The 22097-nt window shown below is 45.2% G+C and overlaps 1 protein-coding gene across 3 annotated transcripts in view; it reads left to right on the forward strand.

Annotated features, from left to right (window-relative positions):
- The window catches only part of FBXO25 (F-box protein 25), a 67546-nt gene that overhangs the window by 18853 nt on the left and 26596 nt on the right, over positions 1-22097 (forward strand). For all 3 annotated transcript variants that reach the window (XM_004440588.3, XM_087418262.1, XM_087418261.1), the window contains 3 exons: positions 12152-12255; positions 13191-13240; positions 15706-15798. In XM_004440588.3, the coding sequence (XP_004440645.1) occupies positions 12152-12255; positions 13191-13240; positions 15706-15798 (247 nt within the window). The remainder of the gene's footprint in view (positions 1-12151; positions 12256-13190; positions 13241-15705; positions 15799-22097) is intronic.

A 22097-nucleotide genomic window follows, 5' to 3' on the forward strand; every position in this document is an offset into this window, starting at 1 on the left:
GTCTTGGTTTCTTAACCATTCAGCCACTCTACGTTTTTCGATTGGAGAATTAAGTCCTACATTTAAAAGTAATTATTGATGTGTGTGTAATTATTGTCATTTTGTTAATTGATTTGTGGCTTTTTTGTAATTTTGTTGTTCCTTTCTTCTTCTCTTGCTGTCTTTGTGATTTGATGGTTTTCTGTAGTGGTGTGCTTAGATTCTTTTCTCTTTATCTTTTGAATATCTACTATAGGTTTTTTGGTTTGTGGTTTCTAGCCAGCTTACATATAACAATTTATATCTATAGCAGTCTGTTATAAATGGATAACAACTTAAGTTTGGACACATTCTAAAGCTCTACATTTTTACTCTCCCCCCCTCGTTTTAGGTTTTGATATCACAATTTGCATCTTTTTATCTTGTGTATTCATTAACAAATTATTCTAATTATAGTTATTTTTTACTACTTTTGTCTTTTAACCTTCATACTGGCTTTATGAGTGATTAACCTACCACCGTTACAACATTAGATTATTCTGAATTTTACTGCTTATTTACCTTTACCAGTGGGATTTATAGTTGCAAATGTTTTCCTGTTAGTAATAAGTGCCCTTTTATTTCAGCTCAAAGACGTCCCTTTAACATTTCTTGTGAGCCTGCTCTAGCGGTGATGAACTCCTCTAGCTTTTCCTTCTCTGGAAGACTCTTTATCACTGCTTTAATTCTGAAGGACAACTTTGCCAGGTAGAGAATTCTTGGTTGGAAGTTTTTTCTTTCAGCACTTTGAATATATCATTGCTGGTCCCTTCTGGCCTGTGAAGTTTCTGCTGAAATATCTGCTCATAGTCTTATGGGGGTTTCCTTGTGCATAACAAGTTGTTTTTCTTATGCTACTTTTAAGACTCTTTCCTTGTCATTACCTTTGACACTTTAATTATAATGTGTCTGGGTATGAGTCTCTTTGGGTTCATCTTATTTGGAACTTTCTGCTTCCTGGATCTGGATGTCTGTTTCCTTCCCTGGGTTTGGGAAGTCTTCTGCCCCTTTCTCTCTTCTCTTTCTGGGACCACTATAATGTGAATGTTGGTCTGCTTGATGTTGTCCCCTAATCCCTTGAGCTATCTTCATTTTTTCTTATTGTTTTTTCTTTTTGTTGCTCTGACAAGTTCCACTGCCTTGTCTTCGAGTTCACTGATCCTTTCTTCTTAATCTAGTCTGCTTTGAACCCCTCCCTTGTATTTTTCAGTTCAGTTATTGTATTCTTCAGCTGTGTCTTCTATTTGGTACTTTCTTATGTTTTATATCTCTTTGTTGAAGTTCTCACTTTGTTTATCCGTTCTTCTCCAGAGCTTTGTCAGTTTCCTTATGACTGTTATTTTGAACTGTTTATCAGGTAAATCACTTATCTCTGTTTCAGTAAAGTCTTTTTCTGAGGTTTTGTCTTGTTCTCTCATTTGGAACATATTCCTCTATTTCTTAATTTTCCTTGACTCTCTGCGTTGGTTTCTATACAGTAGATAAAACATGCACCTCTTCCAGTCTCGGAGGATTGGGCTCATGTGGGAGATGAACCTTGTGTTCAATCCTGCCCTAGCTCTTGGTTGTCTCTCAAACCTTTGTGATGGTCCAGGCAGCCTACGTTGTTTTTAGAGGCAGGCAGCAGTAGAGGGTGTGCCTGCCCTTGTCCCAAAGGGAGGATCTTGGTCAGCACCTGGATTCAGGCTGCTTGGAAGCCAGACCCTCAGGCAGCAGCTTTTAGAGTATGCACATTTACCTCTTTCAGGGGAAGACTGGGAGAAGGGTGTTTCCGTCTCCTCTCTCTGAGTTAAGCCCTGGGGTGATAGGTAGTTAAGAAGGGTTTCTTTCTTTGCTGTGGTCCCACTGAACCCCATTAACATAAGCCCTGCTGACCACTGGAGCCAGGCTACCAAAGGATGTGTCCTCTGGGCAGCAGCCACAAAAGTGGGGGTGCCAGACGTGTACAGAGCTCCTTTCTCAGAGACACTAAGGACCTGGGGCAGGGCAGAGGGAGAGGGAAGATGGTACCTGCGGGCCTCCCCATTCTCTGGAGAGGATTGCAGTCAGCCCTTGGTTGTGTGTTTAATCAGAAGCCCACGTCTCAGGCTGCAGCTATGACGATGAGCTAATAGGCCTCTTTCACAGAGACTGTGGCCTCTTGCTGTGCCCTGAGGGTGGTAGCTGGTTAGGAACTCTTCCTCCGTTGGTTACAGTCTTGTGGGACCTGTGAGCATAAGCACTGCAGACCAGCAGAGCCAGGCGAGGTAGAGGCGTCCCCTGGCAGCAGCCACAAAAATTGGGGCACCAGATGAAGGTACAGGCTCTTTTCCAGGAGATACTGGCAAGTTGGAGTAAGGCAATAGGAGCGCACCAAGATGGCGTCCATCAGCCTGGTCCCTGGAGAGTATTTCAGTAGGGCCCTAGATGTGTGTTCAATTAGATGCCTGCCCCGCAGGCTGATGCTTTAAGATAATAAGCAAATGAGCCTCTTTTACAGAAAGTGTGGGTACTTTTCAGCCAGCTGCCTCCCACCAGGGTCCTAGGGTGGGTGAGTCCACACACCACAGGCGAGCCCTTTAAGAGCCTTTTCTCAATTCACTATAGCCTTGTGGGTCTCCTAGATGTGAGCCCCGTTTGGCTTTCAAAGCCAGATGTTTTGGGGGCTTGTCTCTCAGGTACAGATCTTAAATGTTGGGGTGCCTAAGTGGGGTTCAAACCCTTTGCTCCTCAGGAAGAAGTTCCAGGTTTTGAGTTCCCTCCCGATTGTGGGTTGCCATGTCTCAGCCTCTCCTACCCACTTCAATGTGGTTTTTTTCTCGTTTGCTTGATGTATAGGGCTCGCTGCACTAGTTTCTGAGTTTTTTTTCAGAGGAAATTGTTCTGTATGTAGCTGTCAATTTGGTGTGCCATGGGAGGAGGTAAATTCAGGATCCGCCTATGTCACCATCTTGAACGGGACCAGAAACAATTTTCGGGAGGCTTTAATAGTGTATTTTAATATCATGTAGAGCTAGACTCCTCCCCTAGTTATTATTGTTCAGAATTGTCTCCTTATTCTTGCTTGCTTGTTCTTCTTACGTGAATTTTATAATTAACTTGTCTAGCTCTGAGAAGAAAACCTGATATGTTTTATTAGAATAGCATTAAATTTATATTTTTAAAAAACTTATCAGTTTCATCTCTTCTTACTGATTTACAAAGAGTTTTACAAAGTAGTGTTTTACGAGTTTTAAAATTTCCTCTGCGTTTAATTTTCCTCCTGTCGTTGTTGATTTTATATATTTGTACTTTCTCTTTTGTTTTTCTGTTGAGCTATCTAGTGGTTTATCTTGCTGATTTTGTTTTCTCCAGAGAACCAACTTCTAGGTTTATTTTTTAATTCTACTCTTTTTATACGTGTTAATAGCTGCTTTTATTTTTCACAGTTCTTTTTGTTTATTCTTTTTCTAGCTTTTCAAGGTGTATGTTTAAATTATTTACTTTTATTATTTAAATTTTTATTAATGTTGTATTTAATGCCATAAGGTTTCCTGTTGATACCAGCTCAACACAATGTTAACATAAGGGAAGCCATATTGTAGAAAAGAAACCCTATTGCAACTTTGAATGACCTCTGACTGACTAACCCAGTTGGATATGCACCCTCCCGGAGATCTACCTGCTCAGTAGATTTTATGGCCTCTGCTTGTGGACCTCCCAACTGCGAGAGTTTGATAGGTTGATAACATCGTTCTTTTGAGTTCCTTAGGAATATGATGACCCTTGGAGACAGAGTCTGTGCTGATAGCCATCATCGATGACAGCTGAAAGATCTGGTGTGGTGACTCCCAGTCTGTAACACCCAAGGGTCAACGTTCCTAACCCCTCCCCTATAGCCCACTGGCCTATATAAGTGCTTCAAGATTCTGTGCCCCCTTAAGATGGTTCGTTAGGACACCAGTCCTTCCATCTTCCGATTTGCTACCTTATCACTTAATAAATGCCCTTTCTCTGCCACCATCATGCCTCTTGACAATTGGCTTTTGTCTGGTGGCGAGCAGGTTGTGCCCTTTGCACGGTAACACGGTGACAGTTGTTCTTCTTGGTCCTGTAAGTTCTGATGTGCGTCTCCCCATCCTTTATAGGTGTGTATCTTATAGTCAGCATGGCATTTGATTTTACTTTGTAAGCCAAGCCAGAACTCATTTCTTTCTACTGGTGAGTCACGCCTATCCATGCTTACTGCTCTGTTTGGCTTGGTTCTCTCAAATTAATGTTCTGGACGTACACTGAATTTACACCTGTGTCTGTGTGCGAATTTCACAGACTCACGACAGAGCCTCTCACCTTGTGTTTTATTTTGTTTGCTTTTATACCTTGGTATATGGGAGGTTTTCCCTCTTATTCTCACCTGTGCTAATACCTGTATATTGTACCCTCGTTCCTTGTCTGAATACTGGGGGTTGGCTCCCTCTGGCATACAGTACTGCACACAGCTCCTGATCTCTCCCCTGCTCTCCCTGTCCCCATTCCCTCCTCCACGATGGTGGTGGTTCTCTGTTTATGTTGTCGTATTACCATTACATGCTGTGCTGTGTCCCTTCCACCATCATGTACCCATCGTCCTACAAATAAATACATGTTATTTGCTCAACACCAGCCTTTTTGCCTCTGCCTCTCTAGGGCCGTTGGTTCCCGAGCTCATTCTGTGGTGGATTCCTCATGAAGCTCCTGGTCACAGTACTTCCGTTGTTCGTGCACGTTCATAACATTTGTTGTGGCCTTTACCCTTAAAAGTCAGTTTATCTAGGGGTCGGCCCGGTGGCGCAAGCGGTTAAGTGCGCGCACTCCACTCCGGCAGCCCGGGGTTTGCAGGTTCAGATCTCGGGCGTGCACCGACGCACTGCTTGGCAAACCATGCTGTGGCGGCATCCCATATGAAGTGGAGGAAGATAGGTACGGATGTTAGCCCAGGGCCAGTCTTCCTCAGCAAACAGAGGAGGATTGGCAGATGTTAGCTCAGGGCCGATCTTCCTCACAAAAAAAAAAAAAAGGAAAAAAAAGTCACTTTATCTAGATGATGAATCTTTGGTTCACTTGAATATGTTGAATATGTCACCTGGACCTCTTCCATCCCTGGTCTGCGATCCCTGCTCCAAATTGCTGTCTGGTTGTTTCTTCATTCTCATTTTGTGGACAGACTTTCTTAAATCAAGTGGGGAGAAGTTGATAGGGTTGGTAGCCACGTGAATATTGTGACCAGGCACTGGGTGAGTGTCGATCAGGTGGATAGCAGGCAGGAGGGTAGCGTGGTCAGAGCCGTGCTCTCAGGAAGTCAGGGAGTGCTGGGGTGGTGGCTCTGCGCCCCTGTGTGTGCTGTAGTTGTCCTTCACAGTTTGGCACCGCTGTAGTTGGACTTCCTGACATGGCCCTTCTCTAGGAGAGCTCAAGTTTGAACCTCTCAGACAGTGTTTCCTTCATGAAATTGTGTGGTGTGTGTGGTCCAATTGCTTCTCCTTGCTGGCTGAGCTGTGGGGCTGCGTGGGCCGCCGTTCGCCTCGGCCGGCAGGGCTCTGTCCTGCCATCTGCACAGTGCTCCCTTGATGTCACGTGGTTGCGTCAGATTCCTTAAGCGTGTCGTGAGATATTTAGGAAAGGAGTGTTAATCCTAAAAATAGGTTTTGCATCATTTTTCTTAAACTTAAATGAAATTGGACTTTTTCTTTTAGCTATTTGTTTGCAAGAGACACTAATAATACACTGGTGCAAAAGTAACTTTATGTCAAGAAAATGAATAAATGTGAACATTTGTCCAGCAGGAGAGAATACTATAACCCCTGATCCTTTTTGGAAAAGGTGTGGATGAAAAGCTAGATGGTTAACAGGTAGCCGTTGTTGAATTGACATGTAACCTAGAACAGCCCGGGGGTGTTAGAGCAGAGATGGTGCCAGCTGAGGGGAGGAGCTGAATCCATCCAGCGCCCACTAGAGAGGACGTGCAGCCGCATGATTCTGGGAGAAATGCCTGGGAGATCAGCTTAGGATCGTTGATCAGTGACTGTTGGAGGATTTCTGTATGTTTGTTTTTGGTAAAGTGATGACACTTTATGTCATATTTACTGCGCTGTACAAAACATTTCAGAGAAGTCATCACATTTTCCTGGGTTTTCTTTCCCAAAGTCTCCTATATTTGAGTGGTAGAATTGATAGCATGTGTGTTCTTTCAAGATCAGTATCAAATGGAAGTAATTTAAAAAGATAGACAATTGTGTTAGTTTTCTAGGGTTACCGTAACCGTAAACTCGGTGGCATGAGACAACAGAAGTTTTTTCCCTCACAGCTCTGGAGGCCAGAAGTCTGAAATGCAGGTGTGGGCAAGGCTGGTTCCTCCAGAGGCTCTGCAGGAGTCCCAGCTTCTGGTGTTGGCCAGCGATGCTTGGTGTCCCTTGGCTTGTGGAGGCATCACTCCAGTCTCTGCCCCCATCGTCACACAACTTGCTCCCTGTGTCTGTCTTATTGTGGCCTCTCCTCTTATAAGGATGCCAGCCATTGAATTTAGAGCCTACTTGGTTAATTCAGGATGACTTTTTTTTTTTTTTTTTTTTGCTGAGGAACATTGGCCCTGAGCTAACTTCTGTGCCAGTCTTCCTCTATTTTGTATGTGGGTCGCCGCCACGGCATGGCTAGTGAGTGGAGCAGGTCCGCGCCTGGGATCCAGACCCACAAACCTGGGCCGCCAAAGCGGAGCTCATGGAACTTTAACCTTGGCCACGGGGCCAGGCCCAATTCAGGATGATTTTAGCATGAGATCCTTCACTTAATTATATCTGCAAAGACCCTGTTTCCAAATAAGGTCCTATTCATAGGTACCACAGATTAGGACTTACACATCTTTTTTTTTTTTTTTTGTGAGGAAGATCAGCCCTGAGCTAATATCCATGCTAATCCTCCTCTTTTTGCTGAGGAAGACCAGCTCTGAGCTAACATCTATTGCCAATCCTCCTCCTTTTTTTATCCCCCAAAGCCTCAGTAGATAGTTGTATGTCACAGTTGCACATCCTCCTAGTTGCTGTATGTGGGATGCGGCCTCAGCGTGGCCAGAGAAGCGGTGCGTCGGTGCATACCCGGGATCCGAACCCAGGCCGCCAGTAGTGGAGCGCACGCACTTAATTGCTAAGCCACGGGGCTGGCCCCAGGACTTACACATCTTTTGAGGGGCCACTATTCGATGGGAATAAATATATTACAATTATTTATTGTACAGTAATTAATATATCTGGCTTCATATAGTTTATAACATTCTGATTTCAAGAAGTTGAATGGGGGTGGATGCTACAGTTTCCCCTCCCATGCAAAATCTTAGAAATGATACAAGGAAATATATTATCTTAAATACTGTATATATTGTACTCTAGAAAAAAATGGGGGAGGCAACTCTCAGTGTCTCGGTGGAGATGAAAGGATAAGGAGTCGGTGAGACACAAATTGCACAGTATTTGATGGAAGGCCTTGCTGGTGGGGAGAGTGTCCTGTGGAATCACCCAGAAGGTGGGAGCAGGGGGCTCGGGCATTCAGAGACAACCTCAGGGTAACCATCTGAGAGAGGCAGTAGGAGCCACCAGCAGAATAGGTGTGCACATCCCTGCATTCCCCAGCCCTGGAGGTCATCTGATCCAGGCACGGAGCAGCTGATGGTCAGGGCAGCGCAGGTGCCTGGGGGTGTCCCCAAGTCCAGACCTGGTACACTCACGGTCTAACAGCACATTCTGCACTCCCCACTTCGTACTAAGACCAGGCAGGGGACATCCGGGCAGGAGGCGTCCGGACAGCAGGGCCTGCCCATCCCCAAGCCGGGCTCAGCGCCCAAAGGTAGGGGCTAGTCCAGCGAGAATCCCATCTGCTTTCCTTGCACCTTTAAGAGACGTCGGACGCTGCAGAGAGCACACTGCTTGGCTGGGAGCCAGACAGCTCAGCCTCGGAAGAACTCATCCATGAAGAAACACTACACCAATCACAGCAAGATGAGTATCATCCTGAGACAGTTGAGCCTGAAATGATATCGCAGCTGGGCTTTACATCAGAATAGTCGCAGTCGGTTAAGGGGGCCCAGAAATGGGTGGAGAGAGAGGAGTAAGATGGGCCATGGTAGAATGATGAGCTGCCGACTCGGATGGAACAGAGGGCGGTGATGCGGGTAACTCCTTGTCTTGTGTAGACAACTCGAGACGTAGAGGAGTGTGTCTGTTTTCTGAATTATAAAATTAGTGAGCAGAGCAGTGAAAACAGAGATAACACTTTAGCCAATTCAGATGTGAGATTGGCAAGGGAGACTTTTCGTTTTATCCTCCCGTTTGAATTTTTTTTATCATGTGTAGCGTATTTTATAATTATTAAAACTTAAATAATTGACAAATTTTGGTAATTTTTCTTGCTAGAAACAAAACTTTGGTGACCTGTCTTACACCACGATAGCTTAGAACTACCATCCTTGATTAACCATTTTCAAAACTGGAGGCTTGCCCTCGCTTGCCTTATTTTCCCAGAATTGTGTGTGAGTGAGTAGAGGATGATAGCCCGTAACAGCACGGTCCATTACAGGCCGCACTGACCCCTGAGAGGTCTGGGAAAGGAGGCATAAGGCCGTGTTATCTGACTCTTCAGGAAGATGTCAGTTTTCTGACAGGTCACCACTGGGATGAGGTGTAACCCTTATGGAGGGAGATGTCAGGCCAACGTGGACAGTGTTCAAGCTGCTGGCTGACTTCGGGAGGTGAATTACAAGAAGAATTTCTGTGCTTGGCCCTAGGTTGCTTCTGTTAGGAGTTGTGTGGATGGTTCTTCTCTGCATTCTTCCTTTTCTTGATTGGACATGAACGCCAGGTGTGGGGAAAGCCGTGCACCCTCAGTGGGTTTATGAGAAAACCCCCAGGTTTTGTGGCCTTGTAGGCATGTCCCCTGGAAGGAGGGTGCTGGTGGGGTGCATAGCTGTGGGTGTGGAGTCAACCCGCCGGCTTCATCAGTCAGACGCGTTTACGTGTGTAGGCGTCCTGTGCTGCCTGCGGGTCCACCTGTCCCCTCTTTGTTCACCTTGTCATGCTGTGTGAGGGTCTGTCATTGCTCTGTTTTCTAACGCTTCCTTCTTCCCTCTGTCTGCCCAGCACACACTCCAGACACCCTGGATGAGACATGACGAGCATGCTGCCTCTCTCCCTCTCTCTCTTCTTAATTGTGGTAAAATACACCTAACATAACATTTACCATCTTAACCATTGTTAAGTGCACAGTTCAGTAGTGTTAAGTACAGTCACATGGTTGTGCAACCATCACCACCATCCATCCTCATAACTCTTTTCATCTTGCGAAACTGATGGTCTCTCCCCATTAAACGCTAACTCCCCTTTCCTTCTCCTCTAGCACCTGGCACCCACCGTTCCACTTTCTGTCTCTATGAATTTGACTACTCTTAAGTAACTCATGTAAGTGGAATCATACAGTATTTGTCCTTTTGTGTCTGGCTTGTTTCACTTAGCATAATATTCTCAAGATTGATCCGTGTCGTAGCATGTGTCAGAATTTCCTTCCTCTTTAAGGTTGAATAATATTCCATTGTATGGATGGACCACATTTTGTTTATCCATTCATCCATCAATGGACGCTTGAATTGCTTCCACCTTTTTGCTACTGTAAATCATGCTGCTATGGACATGGGCGTACAAACGTCTCTTGGAGACCTTGCTCTCAGCTCTTCTGGGTATATACCCAGAAGTGGAATTGCTGGATCATGTGGTAATTCTGTTTCATGTTTTGAGGCATCATCATACTGTTTTCCACAGAGGCTGCACCATTTTATATTCACACCAACAGTGCACAAGGGTTCCAATTTTCCCACATCCTTGTCAACACTAGTTGTTTCCTGGTTTTTTGATAGTAGCCATCCTAACAGGTGTGAAGTGGTATCTCATTGTGGTTTTGATCTGCATTTCCCTGATGATTAGCGATGTTGACCATCTTTTCACGTGCTTATTGGCCATCTGCATGTCTTCTTTGGAGAAATGTCTATTCAAGTCCTTTGCTCATTTTTTAACCAGGTCGTTTTGTTCCTGAGGGTTCCACTGATTTTTAAATCAGGGTGGGTGATGTTTCTCTTGCTCGTGAAACCAAAGGTAATAAAAAGAAGTGAAATAGAGCTTTGAAATATGATTGATCAATAGTTCATACACATGTGAAATGGAAAGATTTGCACAACATTAAACACTGCTTAATTGACGTTTTTAGATGTTGCATTTTAATTTTGGAAGCATTTTGTTTTTTTTCTCCACTTTTACTTTTGTTTTTTACTTGACAGTATAACCACCACCACCACCAAAATGTGGCTTTTTCCCCTGCTTAAAATACTTTATAAAGTCAGCAACTAAGTTTCCTTAAAGTAGCCATTTCCCTTGATTATCCCTGTAGACCCAGGCATGGTGCTGTGTCTGAGAAGGGCCCTGGGGCCTCACTCTGAGGCCGCTGAGCTGCTTCACTGCCCGGCCAGGTTGCCTCTGCCTTCGGTGTCCACTAGCCTGCAGAGCTCCGAGGGAACCGCAGTCCATAGGCATCTGTGATCATTTTTGCGAGAAGGAAGTGGTTTCTGCAGCCAGCCCTGCCCATGTGTCAGTCAGGGATAAAATGGGACTGTCTCCTTCCTTCAGACGTGGGCGTAGTGGGGTGGATCAGACGTGTCCGGGCATTTCCCAGGTCCGCCTTCCTCTGCTGCAGGCTCTCCTGCGCCCAGCTGAGGCACACAGCGTCGTCCTCCCCTCCCCTGATGAGGTCGTCGTAGCTCTCTCCTCGCCTGTAGCCTGGTTTCATTTCTGTGACACTGCTTCTGGAGAACAGAGTGTTTCTGCTTTTCTTGATGTGTTTCTGATTGTAGTTAGAAAAGCTGTTCAGATTTAAAAGCTTCTGCATTCAGTATTTGAATTTGACAACAAACCCGTGTAAGATTAAATATGAGATACAACCAGGGTCAGCCAATTTTCATGAATTGGTGTTATTTAATGCCTGCTGCTGAATGTTAAATTGTTTGTTTTTCTAAATGCACTTTTGCTTGTCTCCATGATTTACAACTATTGCCAAAGCCGTTTAAGTCTGTTCTGACAGTGATAAATAGATTCATTTGGCAACTTCAGCTGTTTTTTATTAAAAGTGAATACTGGTCGGTGGAAGGAACTTGTGTACGATTTTCTTGTCAAAGAGCGATGATGGGTGAATAAACAAGGTTACTTCCTTGGTTTGAGCATCAGTCCCCGGACCTCAGCCAGCCGGCTCGTCTTCACAGAGCCCCCTCCCTGCTTTCAGAGTGAAAACAGCTCAGTTATCAGTGTGTTGAAAATAAAAATTGTGCGCACCTTTAGTGTTGACAGGTGGACTGCTGTTTACGTAGTTATTTTTTTACTACAAGGAAGAAACAATTTTTTTAAAAGAACATGTGTTCAAGTTGTTTAGTTATTGCCTTATGATTTTATTTCCTTATTTCATCAAAAGAGAAGAAGTGGGAAAAAGCTTTTAATTAGATGTATTTAAATAGGAGAAACGAATGTTCTCCTTCTCGTGGCTTTGGTTAAGTGCCTTAGCAGTTAGGATATTTGGTCGAGGCTTCGTAAGAGGCTGTTACCGTGCAGTAACAGTGCAGTGGACTCTGAAAATGTAGGAGAGAAACAGACGTGTTGAGTGTTCACTCAGCATTGGATCAGGGACACGGCAAGTCACTAGGCAGCATCCCGTGTCAGGTTGCCCCTTGCACTTGTTTCCAGAGTTGTGTGTGGTTTTCTGTCTGATCTCTGTTTTGATAAAGCACTTTGAAGTTGGAAACCGCCTTGGGTTGACCATGTCCGAGTCCGGGGGAGGTTGTAAAGCATGCCCGGCACTGCTTGGTGTAACACTCTCAAAAGAACCAGAATAAATCTCAGATTTCTCACAACGAAAACAGTGTGTTAGATATTAGCCTTGTAATTTCAAACCTGTGCTGTCACTTTGAAAAGTAACTGGTTGCTTCCAGAATTTAATGTGATTTTTGTTTTGGTCTCCTGAATTGCACACCAAATATTTATTAGCTTTTTTTTAACAAAAGAAAAACCAAATGAAGATCTCCCTGTAAAAATATTCTTAATAAAATTTATCTTTATTTCAGTATCTTAAATAGTGAAGATGAAGAAATATTCAATAATGAAGAGCATGAATATGCATCTAAAAAAAGGAAAAAGGACCATTTTAGAAATGATGCAAATACTCCATGTAAGATATTTTCATTAATAATTTTATATTTCACTCGTTGAATATGTTGATATACTAAATTGCTTTGACAGTGTCGTCTTATGAAATAAAAGCTGATACAGATACACAGGCAACAGCACTGCTCCAGTGTTGCACACTGACGTGATGAGCAGACTTTTTGCAGCTCAACCATTTTCGTTGGTAAGATTTGCCGAAACAGAACAGAAGATAGCAAAACCCACAAAACAGCTCTCGCATCTGAATGACTGCATAGTGGTCATGAGCTCAGGTCATCCGTTCACTCCCACGCAGTGAGGCCAGACGGTGAGGGGTCTGGACTCGGGGCTTTCTTGCAGGGGATGCTGCTGGTTCAGAGCAGGAGGTAGACATGGTGAGAGCCGGATCAGAAACACTAGGAGGGCGTAGGCTGGATGGAGTCGGGGGGCCTGGAGGTGACTCTCCTGTGAAAGGGCCCCTCCCTGCATTATGGCACAACCACGAGTCATTGAAAACAGTTTTAGTGTGTTCAGTCTCCTGAAAAAGGTGGGATCCTGTGGAGAATAGTCATCCTGGTCCTTGAATCTTTGGGATTTTAGTTATGTGAAAAATTTATTTCAATAGAATACTATATAAGGGCAGTAAAAGAACAGGATTTTTTATTAATAGAATTTATTAATAATTGCATTTATATAGCATTTATGTTTTGATATTACAGTCATTATAACACTAATTTTCTTCTAAGCTACTATGACTTGGTTACATGTAAATATGGTTCAGGACCTCTTAAACTGATGTTAGAAAACAAAGCAAGTCTGTGTACATTTAACCAAGTAAAACCATTCCCTCTCTCTATGATGTCAGATAATTTTGTTAGTGTATGCAACTATTGAAGTTTCTTAAAATCTTAATTTTTAAATGTCACCAGATTTTAAAAACAAAGTTAATTTCTATTCTAGGTTTTTATCGTGAAAAATGGATCTATGTCCATAAAGAAAGCACAAGAGAAGTAAGTATTCTATTATAAATGAGTATATTTTGTATTGTTTTTATTGAATATGTAATGTCACATTAAATAAAGTCTTTTGCAATATCAAATCTAGAGTTTACATTCTAACAGATAAAAGCATATGAGGATCTTTCAAACAGTGATTCTCAAGTGTGTGTGCGTGCGTGTGTGTGTGTGTACGTATGTGTGTGCACAGTGTGTGGTTAGTGCCCCGGTACGAATCTGAATGGACAGCAGGCCTGTTTCGGAACGAGTGTGGACCCCTAGATCCCGCCTCTCCCCAGAAGCTGTTGGTAGTGAGCCTCTGGTGCTCACAGGTATGTGTCCTCACTCTCCTGTGTTCTGGGAAGGTGAGAACATTTGTGACCCTTGTGTGCTGTGTAGAGTAGCTAATAAGACGTTAGTAATTAAGGATGAATCTGCAAAGAGCAGGTTGAACCCTTGCCCTTCTTTCCTTTGCCCAGTTGGCTGAAGCATTTTTATGAGCCTTAAAGCTGTCAGTTCACGTCAAGCTCTGTTTCCTTATTCTCTACTTAGTATCCGGGAAGCTTACTTCCTTTTGCAGTCTGAGAAACTCTACATTTGCCTTCTTTTGAGGAAGTTGGGGGAAATAATTTAGGGAGCATTAGTTTAGCATATATTATGTTAGCATAAGTTAAGTGTTCCAGAAGTGTTAATTATGAATGTTGTGAAACTAACTCAGCCTCCTGGAAGCTTAAGGGTTAGATTCTGAGAGAGAAAACTTGTTTGACCTATTTGGTGGTGGTGAATGTTGTTAAGTGGGTAGGAAACTGCTCTGATCCTTACCATGCACCCTGACACACTGTAAGAAGAGTGTTGGGCAGAATCTAACCTAGTTTGAGCTTATGAAAGACTGTGAAATACTGCATTTGCTCTGTGTTAGCATGCTGATTACGGAACAGAGAATCTGATGTAGGCGAGCATAAGCAACCGACGGGGGATTTATCGTGGGTCTTCACGGATGTCACGTGGACCCTAGGAACAGGGTTGTAAGCAGGCTCAGGACGGGGTCAGAGCCCGGAACTGAGAGCCGGCAGTCTCTCTCCAGCTCTTCTCTGCGTCTCAGCATGCGTCTGTAGTCTTCCCACCAGATGCAAGCCCCGGGGTCTCTGCTGCTTTGTCTACATGGCCGACTGTGGCTGCCCCACAGCCTCTGAGGCTCCACTGTGGTTCCAGGCCCCCAGAAAGGTGGGTGCGCTCATGTGGTTCAGACATGCTATTTGCAGTCTGCTCTGTGAATCAGATTTAATTCCCCCAAAAAAGGAGAGGCCATTGTGAGATGGGTGGCTACTTGGAAAGGGATCTGCCACACCAGCATTTAGAATTCTGTTCATTGAGAAGAGAAAGAAATTAAAGTAGAAATATCGGCTGTGATTGATTTCGGATTATCATTTACATCTAATTAACCTTTGCTTCCCCCATAGCTCCCAGGAAAATATTTTGCACATAGTAGATATCAGTAAAAGTATTGAATGTTTTAAATAAATATGTTTTGTTGATTTATGAGACTGGGATATTTCTACTCCAGCTGCCCTCTCCAGACCTTCTCCTACCATCTGTTTGAAATGTGAGGAATAATCTGTCCTCTTGTGTTTTCTATGATTATCCCCAATTTATCCATCCCCACAGCTCTGAATCGAAAACCTCTTTATATATTCTAAGTATTTCAAATACAGAAGATTGTGTCTTAAATGACTCCTGAAACCTAACGTACATACAGAATATAGGGTCATTAAGGAAAAACATCTGAAATAGAATCGCACTGTTTTCAGTACTAAAAAAGTCTCTTTGACTCTTGGACCTCTGGGTCTGATTACCAGCTTCCTGGGTTTTGGGTGCCAGGCATCCCCTGCTCCCAGCCTGGGAACTCCCCATGGTCACATCCCACCACCTCTGGCCCTCTCTACCTGGACCTGCTGTTTCGGAGGTCCCCCTCCCAGGTGCTTCTCGGCCTTGACCATGTGTGGTGGGGCAGGCGTCCAGACCTGCGGGGTACGCGGGTCCCTGCAGAGGAACTCAGTGTTTCAACTTGTATGTTTATAACAGGGACATCTTCCTGGTAGCCAAGCAGATCATTTCTGTATCTGTAGCTGCAGAGACTAGAATACATCCAGTTAGTTTATGATTTTAGGCTTAATTTTGTCTTCCCCAAACATGTCCCCAGCAAAAGAAATCGATGATATTCAATCACTATTTGTCATTATATCAACAGTGTTGTAAAAATGTCAATGCACAGTGTCTTGATTATACATAAATGGCTTAAATTTAGCATTTCTGTAATTTTACTCTTATTTAAATATGGAATAAACCTTCAGAATAAAAACAAATGCCCTTTGCCAAAATTTTAAAAATTTTTGTACAGACTAATTGGCATTAATTGTTAGTCCATTTCAATTAACTGACTAATTTGGCAGATTTTCACTGTTTTCGTGTTGTTTTTCCAGAGGCACAGCTACTGTACTTTGGGAGAGGCCTTTAACCGCTTAGACTTCTCCAGTGCAATTCAGGATATCCGGAGGTTCAATTACGTGGTCAGGGTGAGTATTTGATTTCAGAGCCACTTTGATGATGCTTTGGGTTGACTGTGTTTTGAAGATTGTAAGTGTAAAATATGTAAGATGCTTTTGGCAACTGCATGAAGTTGTGTTTGCTGTGTAGGAAAAAACGTAAGGAATGAGTTTAGGAGAGAGACGGTAATAATGAGGGGTTTCTCTGACGTGGCTGTCCCTCGGTTGAAGGGCCTCAGCAGGCTCCGGTGGGACCTGGCGACTGCTTTCTCTAGGAGCTGCCTTACCTGCAGCCGCCACTCCTGTCTCGTAGAGATGTCACCAGAGCACACGTGCCGTGATTTGGGATCCTCCATGGACCTTACACCATCGGGGATACAAAGAGAAGAGCAGAGCCTCCCTGTGGGATTTTTCACCCAATCATTTCCTGTGCATTTTCTCCTGCATGTTTTTCACAGAGCCTGGGTCTGCTTAATAGAGATAGAGTGACTAATAGAAAAAAGGAAATTTATACAAAACAGAACTCCACAAAAGCCTTCCTCTGTTAATGTGGTATTTTTAGAAGAGATTTTTATCTTGGCCTACATTTAAAGAGCAAGCAAGGGTCTTAGCCATATATTCCATTTAGTTTTTGCTTTTATTTGTTTAAAGATTAATTACTCTGTGTTTATTACCCTTCCTTCTATTATAGGAAAAGTGTTAAGTGATGATTCATGAAGCTGTTAATTTTGGGTTTTTAATGGTACTTTGAGACTTGGGAAAGATTTTCCTTGTAATGGCTTTTAGGCATTTAAAAGTGTTACTGACAGGACAGGAAAAGGGGGGATTAAATAACGTTGAGCCTGAGGCCGTCTCACCTGCTGGGTTTGGTCCTAGGCAGCTTGGGGGCCGTGTGTGACCAGGACGTGGAGCTTCCTCGGGCCCACATGCTTCCCGGGAGCCTCGCTGTGCCGGCGCTGCACGGAGGCCGGTCCCTCCACGGTGTTCTCAGTTCTCGTTTGGGTGCGTGCACACCGGCCAGAACTGCGTCAGTTCTCTCTTCTCAGGTGGTGGAACTGAGATTTGACTCAGCCTTGTCAAAACGGTCAAGAATTGAGGAGGCAGGAAAAACATATGTCCGCAGAGAGTTCTGTTTTACAATAAATATTTCTCCGTGTCGCTCATTCATGGTTCCGATTGTACTTAGTTGTTTTATATGAGCAATTCTTGACCACTCGGCCACGTAGAGGGATTTCATCCCTGCGGTGGGTGGAAGTCTGGAGTAGGGCAGAGACTCGGGAGGAGAAAACCATTCCGCCTGGTTCCAGTGTCGGACTGTGCGTGCTGCTGGTCCAGGCTCTGTGTTGGCTGGCCTCTGGAGGCTCTGAGCCTTGCGTGCTCCGTGGGAGGGCAAGTCTGTAGACCAGGGCCCGTGTCTGAATGATTTCAGTCACCTGAACCACCTCAGGACTTTTTGTTTTGTCTGCATGCCGCACTATTATTTACGGAATGGCCTTTCTTCAGATGTCTTTTTAGAAGTGAGGTACCTAGGGCCGGCCCCGTGGCTTGGCGGTGAAGTGTGCACGCTCCACTGCTGGCGGCCTGGGTTCGGATCCCGGGCACGCACTGGCGCACCGCTTGTCCAGCTGTGCTGAGGCCGCGTCCCACATACAGCAACTAGAAGGATGTGCAGCTGTGACATACAACTATCTACTGGGGCTTTGGGGGAAAAAATAAATAATAAAATAAAATTATGAAAAAAAAAAAAAAGAAGTGAGGTACCTACCTTAGCTTCACCCTGAACAAGAATCCCTGCGAAGTTGTAGATTCTCTGCGCTGTTTCCAATGCACATACGTAACTATGAAAATTAAAATGTGTCGTGTGTCCACGTACCCACCGAGAGGGTCTTGCGCTGTATTTCTCTGTGTCCCGTCCCCGAGGTGGCTCGGAGGGAACTGGTAGGTTCAGGAAGTGTGCTGGCGCGCGCGGTAGGCTCCCGGCGTCGCTGGGCCTCCGCGAGGTCAGCCTTGCCTGAGTCCCGCGTGCGGCTCCTCCGTCGTCGCTCTTGCTCCTGCCGGGCGGGGGTCCTCCCTCCTCCTGCTCCTTCAGACCCCTGCACAAGGCCGGCAGAATTACCTGCCAAAAACAGGTGCTTTTGTCCACCTTCCGATAGAAACAAACACCAGCCCGCAGCGATGCTCTGGACTAAGGTCCGCCTGCCGTGGCCACGCCGTGTGGCCCAGGCTCCCTCCCCACCGCCTCTTGTTCCCTTCCGCAGCCTCGCCCGGTGCCCTCCCTCGTTCGCTCTTTTGGTGTGTTCTGTCTCTTCGCCTCTGTGGAGTTGCTCCCTCCACCTGCTGCCACCTCCTCCGTGGAGATGCGGGGCCTCCGGGTGTGGACGTGGCGCACAGGCCCCGCTGCTCTCCCCGGCACCGAGCCGCCTCTCGTTACCCACTAGGTCCTCAAGCCACCGTGGTCTGGGCCCGCGTGCTCCCGACACGGGTTTGCCAGCATGGGCGTCACAGTCAGCGCTCCCTGAACTGACCCGACTGTGAGCTGGCTGTGCAAGAGGAGCCGTGTGTTTGGTGTTTCTTTCCTGTCTTAAGTGCCTATAGCAGCACTGACAGCCACAGCTGAGACGATCCTCCTGCAGTTCTGCTCAGTAAGACGGCTTCCCATAATTACTGCTGAGTCGTCCGTAAAGTCACTCAGTGTTAGAACAGCTGTAAACAAGAAATGGAGAAGCATCTTTTTGAAATGCCTGGTAAAAAATTTCCTAATGTTTCTAGTGGCATTCAGTAATATTTTCCCTAAGAATTTATGTGAAAAAAATTAATAGTATGTATTTTTCAATTAACATTTTATATGAAATCCTTTTGTTCATCTAAAATTAGCAGTTAGACTGAGACTAATCAATAATTACCACATAGTTTCTGAATAAAAATTAGTGTTAGAGTTTAGTGTTCAATGATAAATTGTTTCAGTTGTCAAAATAAAGAAGTTTGGAGTGGAAGTTTAGTCTTGAATTTATCAGGACTTGCTAGCAGTATTGGTAAGCCTGCCATCTGTAACGTATTTAAATCCCTACTGGTATGGGATCATGGCGAAGGAATTTATTAATCCCTTAGTCACAATAGATTAGGAAATATTAATAAATAAATGGATATGCTTACGTATGGTTAACAAATGGATTTATTAGGCTGTTTAATGAGAAGTGAGTGTGGAAGAGTCATGTTTAGACAAGATGGGATCATACAGAATAGTATTTCTCCATTCAGAAACATTTCACTAAAGGGGTAGGATTTTCCCAAAGCCTCTACAGTGTTCTGAAAGGGCATTTCAACGACTTTATGACTTAGAAGAAAGCTTAGCAGTGGAAACCGGATTTCTCAAAGGGGTTGTTGAGTCATTTGACCAGGAGGATACACAGGTTGGGATGTCGTGGTTGTGAGCTGTGGCTCTGGAGTAAGATGCGGGTGTGAATGGCGGCGGAGACTGACCGCCTGACTTGGAAGCCATGCGGACACCACGGGAGCTCTGAATGGCCCACAGTGCACACAACAGCCACCTCTGCTGGACGGCCCAGCTCCGGGCTGAGTGCTCACACACTGTGCGGACCACTGGCTGCCTAGCATCTCGTCTCTGACTTCTCCATGCGCTGGACACTCCCCACCAGTGGTCAGGAGGGCTGAGTGGTCAGGAGCCAAGGACGGAGGGTATAGGGAGTGAGCAGGAAGAGGACAAGTACAGAGGTGGAAACAGTCATCTGAGTGCGTCTGGTGACAGAAGGGCATGTGGGTGACGAGGACAGATAGGGTTTTATCTCTCTCTCACAGTGGATAGACCCTAGGTTCCTGGCTGTCCTTCTAAATGGCACACCTTTCTATCACTTTCACTGCATTTTTGTCCTATGTGTCAGCATTAACCTGCTGGGGAAACCGTGGTGACAAAATGAGGCTCAGCTCTCCCATCGTGGAGTCAGTCTAGTGGTGGAGACAGAGTTTAACTGGGGAGTCATGCAGCTAGAGGGTGGACTAGGGTGGGCCGTCCAGGAAAGGTGCCCAGGATGAGTGGTGCAGGTCTGCGTCTGGGATCTAAACCCTCAAATCCGGGCTGCCAAAGCAGAGCGTGCCGAATTTAACCACTAGGCCGCTGGGCCTGGCCCAATATTTGTACTTTTAACAAATTTTCATTAAATTTCCAACAGATTTTGCTTCATATATCTAGCTAAATAGAGGCTGCCTGGTTGTATTTTCTTTGTAAATTATATCTTTTGCCTTTTCCTCTTAATTACCATTTTAACCTAAAATTTCACTTTGTCACCTGTTAAACACTGCCACTCATGTTTTCTCGGTGTTTGCATATAACAGTTGATGGTCCTTCTGGTGGGTGTCCGTCCTTTGTCCAGTCCTCTGTGGATAACTACCTAAGCAGCCGTGCTAACCCCGAGCCTTCTGCCAGGGATGTGAAAGTCTTGTTGTAAAGGATTTTTTACATGGTATCAGAAAACTGTAGTGTATGTTGGTGATGGGAGGGGTGGTTAGGAAGACTTGTTCCCTGGGACACTCATTCCCCATGGGTGAAGGAAGTCCATTAAAGCAGAGTCCTCAAACTTGGTCTCAGGGACCTTTTCACTCTGGAATTACTGAGGACCCCAAAGAGACTTCGAGTATGTGAGTCACATGTATTAACATTTACCACATGGAAATTTAAACATACAGAGTGGCGTTGTCTCACACCCTTGCAAATCCTCTTAGTGTCTGCTGTAATAGACGACGGCTGAGTTCTCAGTCTGCCCCTGAGTTCAGTGTGCTGCGGCACCGCACGTCGTGCAGCCTCTGGAACACTTCCCTGCACACTTAGGAGAGAGTGAGACTGGAAGGGAGAGTGACGTCTGAGTGGTGCTGCGGAAGGGCCCCTGGACAGCACTCTGAGAACCACCGCATTGGCGTAACACTGCAGCCTCTGCCCTCACTCCTGGTGGTGAGAGGAGGGCTGGGTAACTCTCCTCTTTCTTCTCTCGTTTTTCTTTGAGGAATAGAAGAAAAATTCATTTGCATATTCTGGTCTGTTTCTCTCATGTCCTAAGTGTTACAGGAGCAAGAAGCCCGTCTGGAAGGTTTTGGTGATTAAATGATGCCCCTGGCTGGCCGCCCGAGCCTCTCTCAGGTCAGGACCAGGAAGCCCATTGTGGCTGCAAATCCAAGTCACATCCCAGTCCAGCTTTTGTTAGGGGTCAAGCTGATCTTACAGCTCAGTCGGCCTGAATTCTTTGTCTCCAGCTGGGTTCTAAACTCAGGCAGGAGAAGGGGATGTTCTTCAGCACAAAGTGGTGCTGATGGTGAGGAGGGTCAGATAGGGAGACATCTGATGATGATACTGAGCTCACTTGAAAAGATGAAGAAGCAGGATGGACACTGCAGCCTGGCTTCACGGGCGTGTTTGTTGTGATCTCTGGCCAAGGCTGTGAAGTACCGTGTTTCTGTAATCACTGCAATATGAGACACTTTTATTTATTTATTTATTTATTTTCCCCCCAAAGCCCCAGTAGATAGTTGTCTGTCACAGCTGCACATCCTTCTAGTTGCTGTATGTGGGACACGGCCTCAGCATGGCCGGAGAAGCGGTGCGTTGGTGTGCGCCCAGGATCCGAACCCAGGCTGCCAGCAGTGGAGCGCGCGCACTTAACCACTAAGCCACAGGGCCGGCCCTAGGACACTTTTTCTGTAATATATTAGAAGTTGCAGAATGATTTTTTTCCTGAAGATTATCATGTGACTGTTGTATTTATAATGTTATTTTTGGACTTCTACAGTCAACATGGCTGTGTGAGTATGTGAGTTAGCGTTTTCGTTTCTCCCTCTGAAAGTCATCAAAGGCAGCAAGGAGAATTGGAAGGAGCAGATGAAAAATTCCTTTTTCAGAGAAATAGGAGGCAGATGTAATTCACAGATTCTAAATATATTTAAGGCTTACCAAAAGCAGCTATGATTGGGCAGAACCAGTACAAGAAGAGGTGAGTAGATGTGTTCAGGTTGGCAAAAACACCCAGCAGGGGCAGATCTGGGAAGAGGCCTGGCCTGCACGGCAGAGCTGACGGATGCTAAGTTCCTTGCTTACAGCAAGTGAGGAGATTACAGGGAAGAGGGCTGACCACAAAAGACTTCTGAGACCCAGTTAGACGGAGAGGTGGGCTGTGGGGCTACCCAGGAATCATACAGACGAGCCATATGTGTGAAAACCAGCTTTCCTGCAGTGGCGGAGAGAGGGGACAGCATTCAGGCTGAGGAAGCTCCCCTGCCTTCCCCCGGGAGCCTCCTGCAGAGTAAGTGATCTGGGAAGTCGGCCC

Source organism: Ceratotherium simum, chromosome 28, assembly GCF_057802395.1.
Source record: "Ceratotherium simum simum isolate JZ-2026a chromosome 28, ASM5780239v1, whole genome shotgun sequence".
NCBI lineage: Eukaryota > Metazoa > Chordata > Mammalia > Perissodactyla > Rhinocerotidae > Ceratotherium > Ceratotherium simum.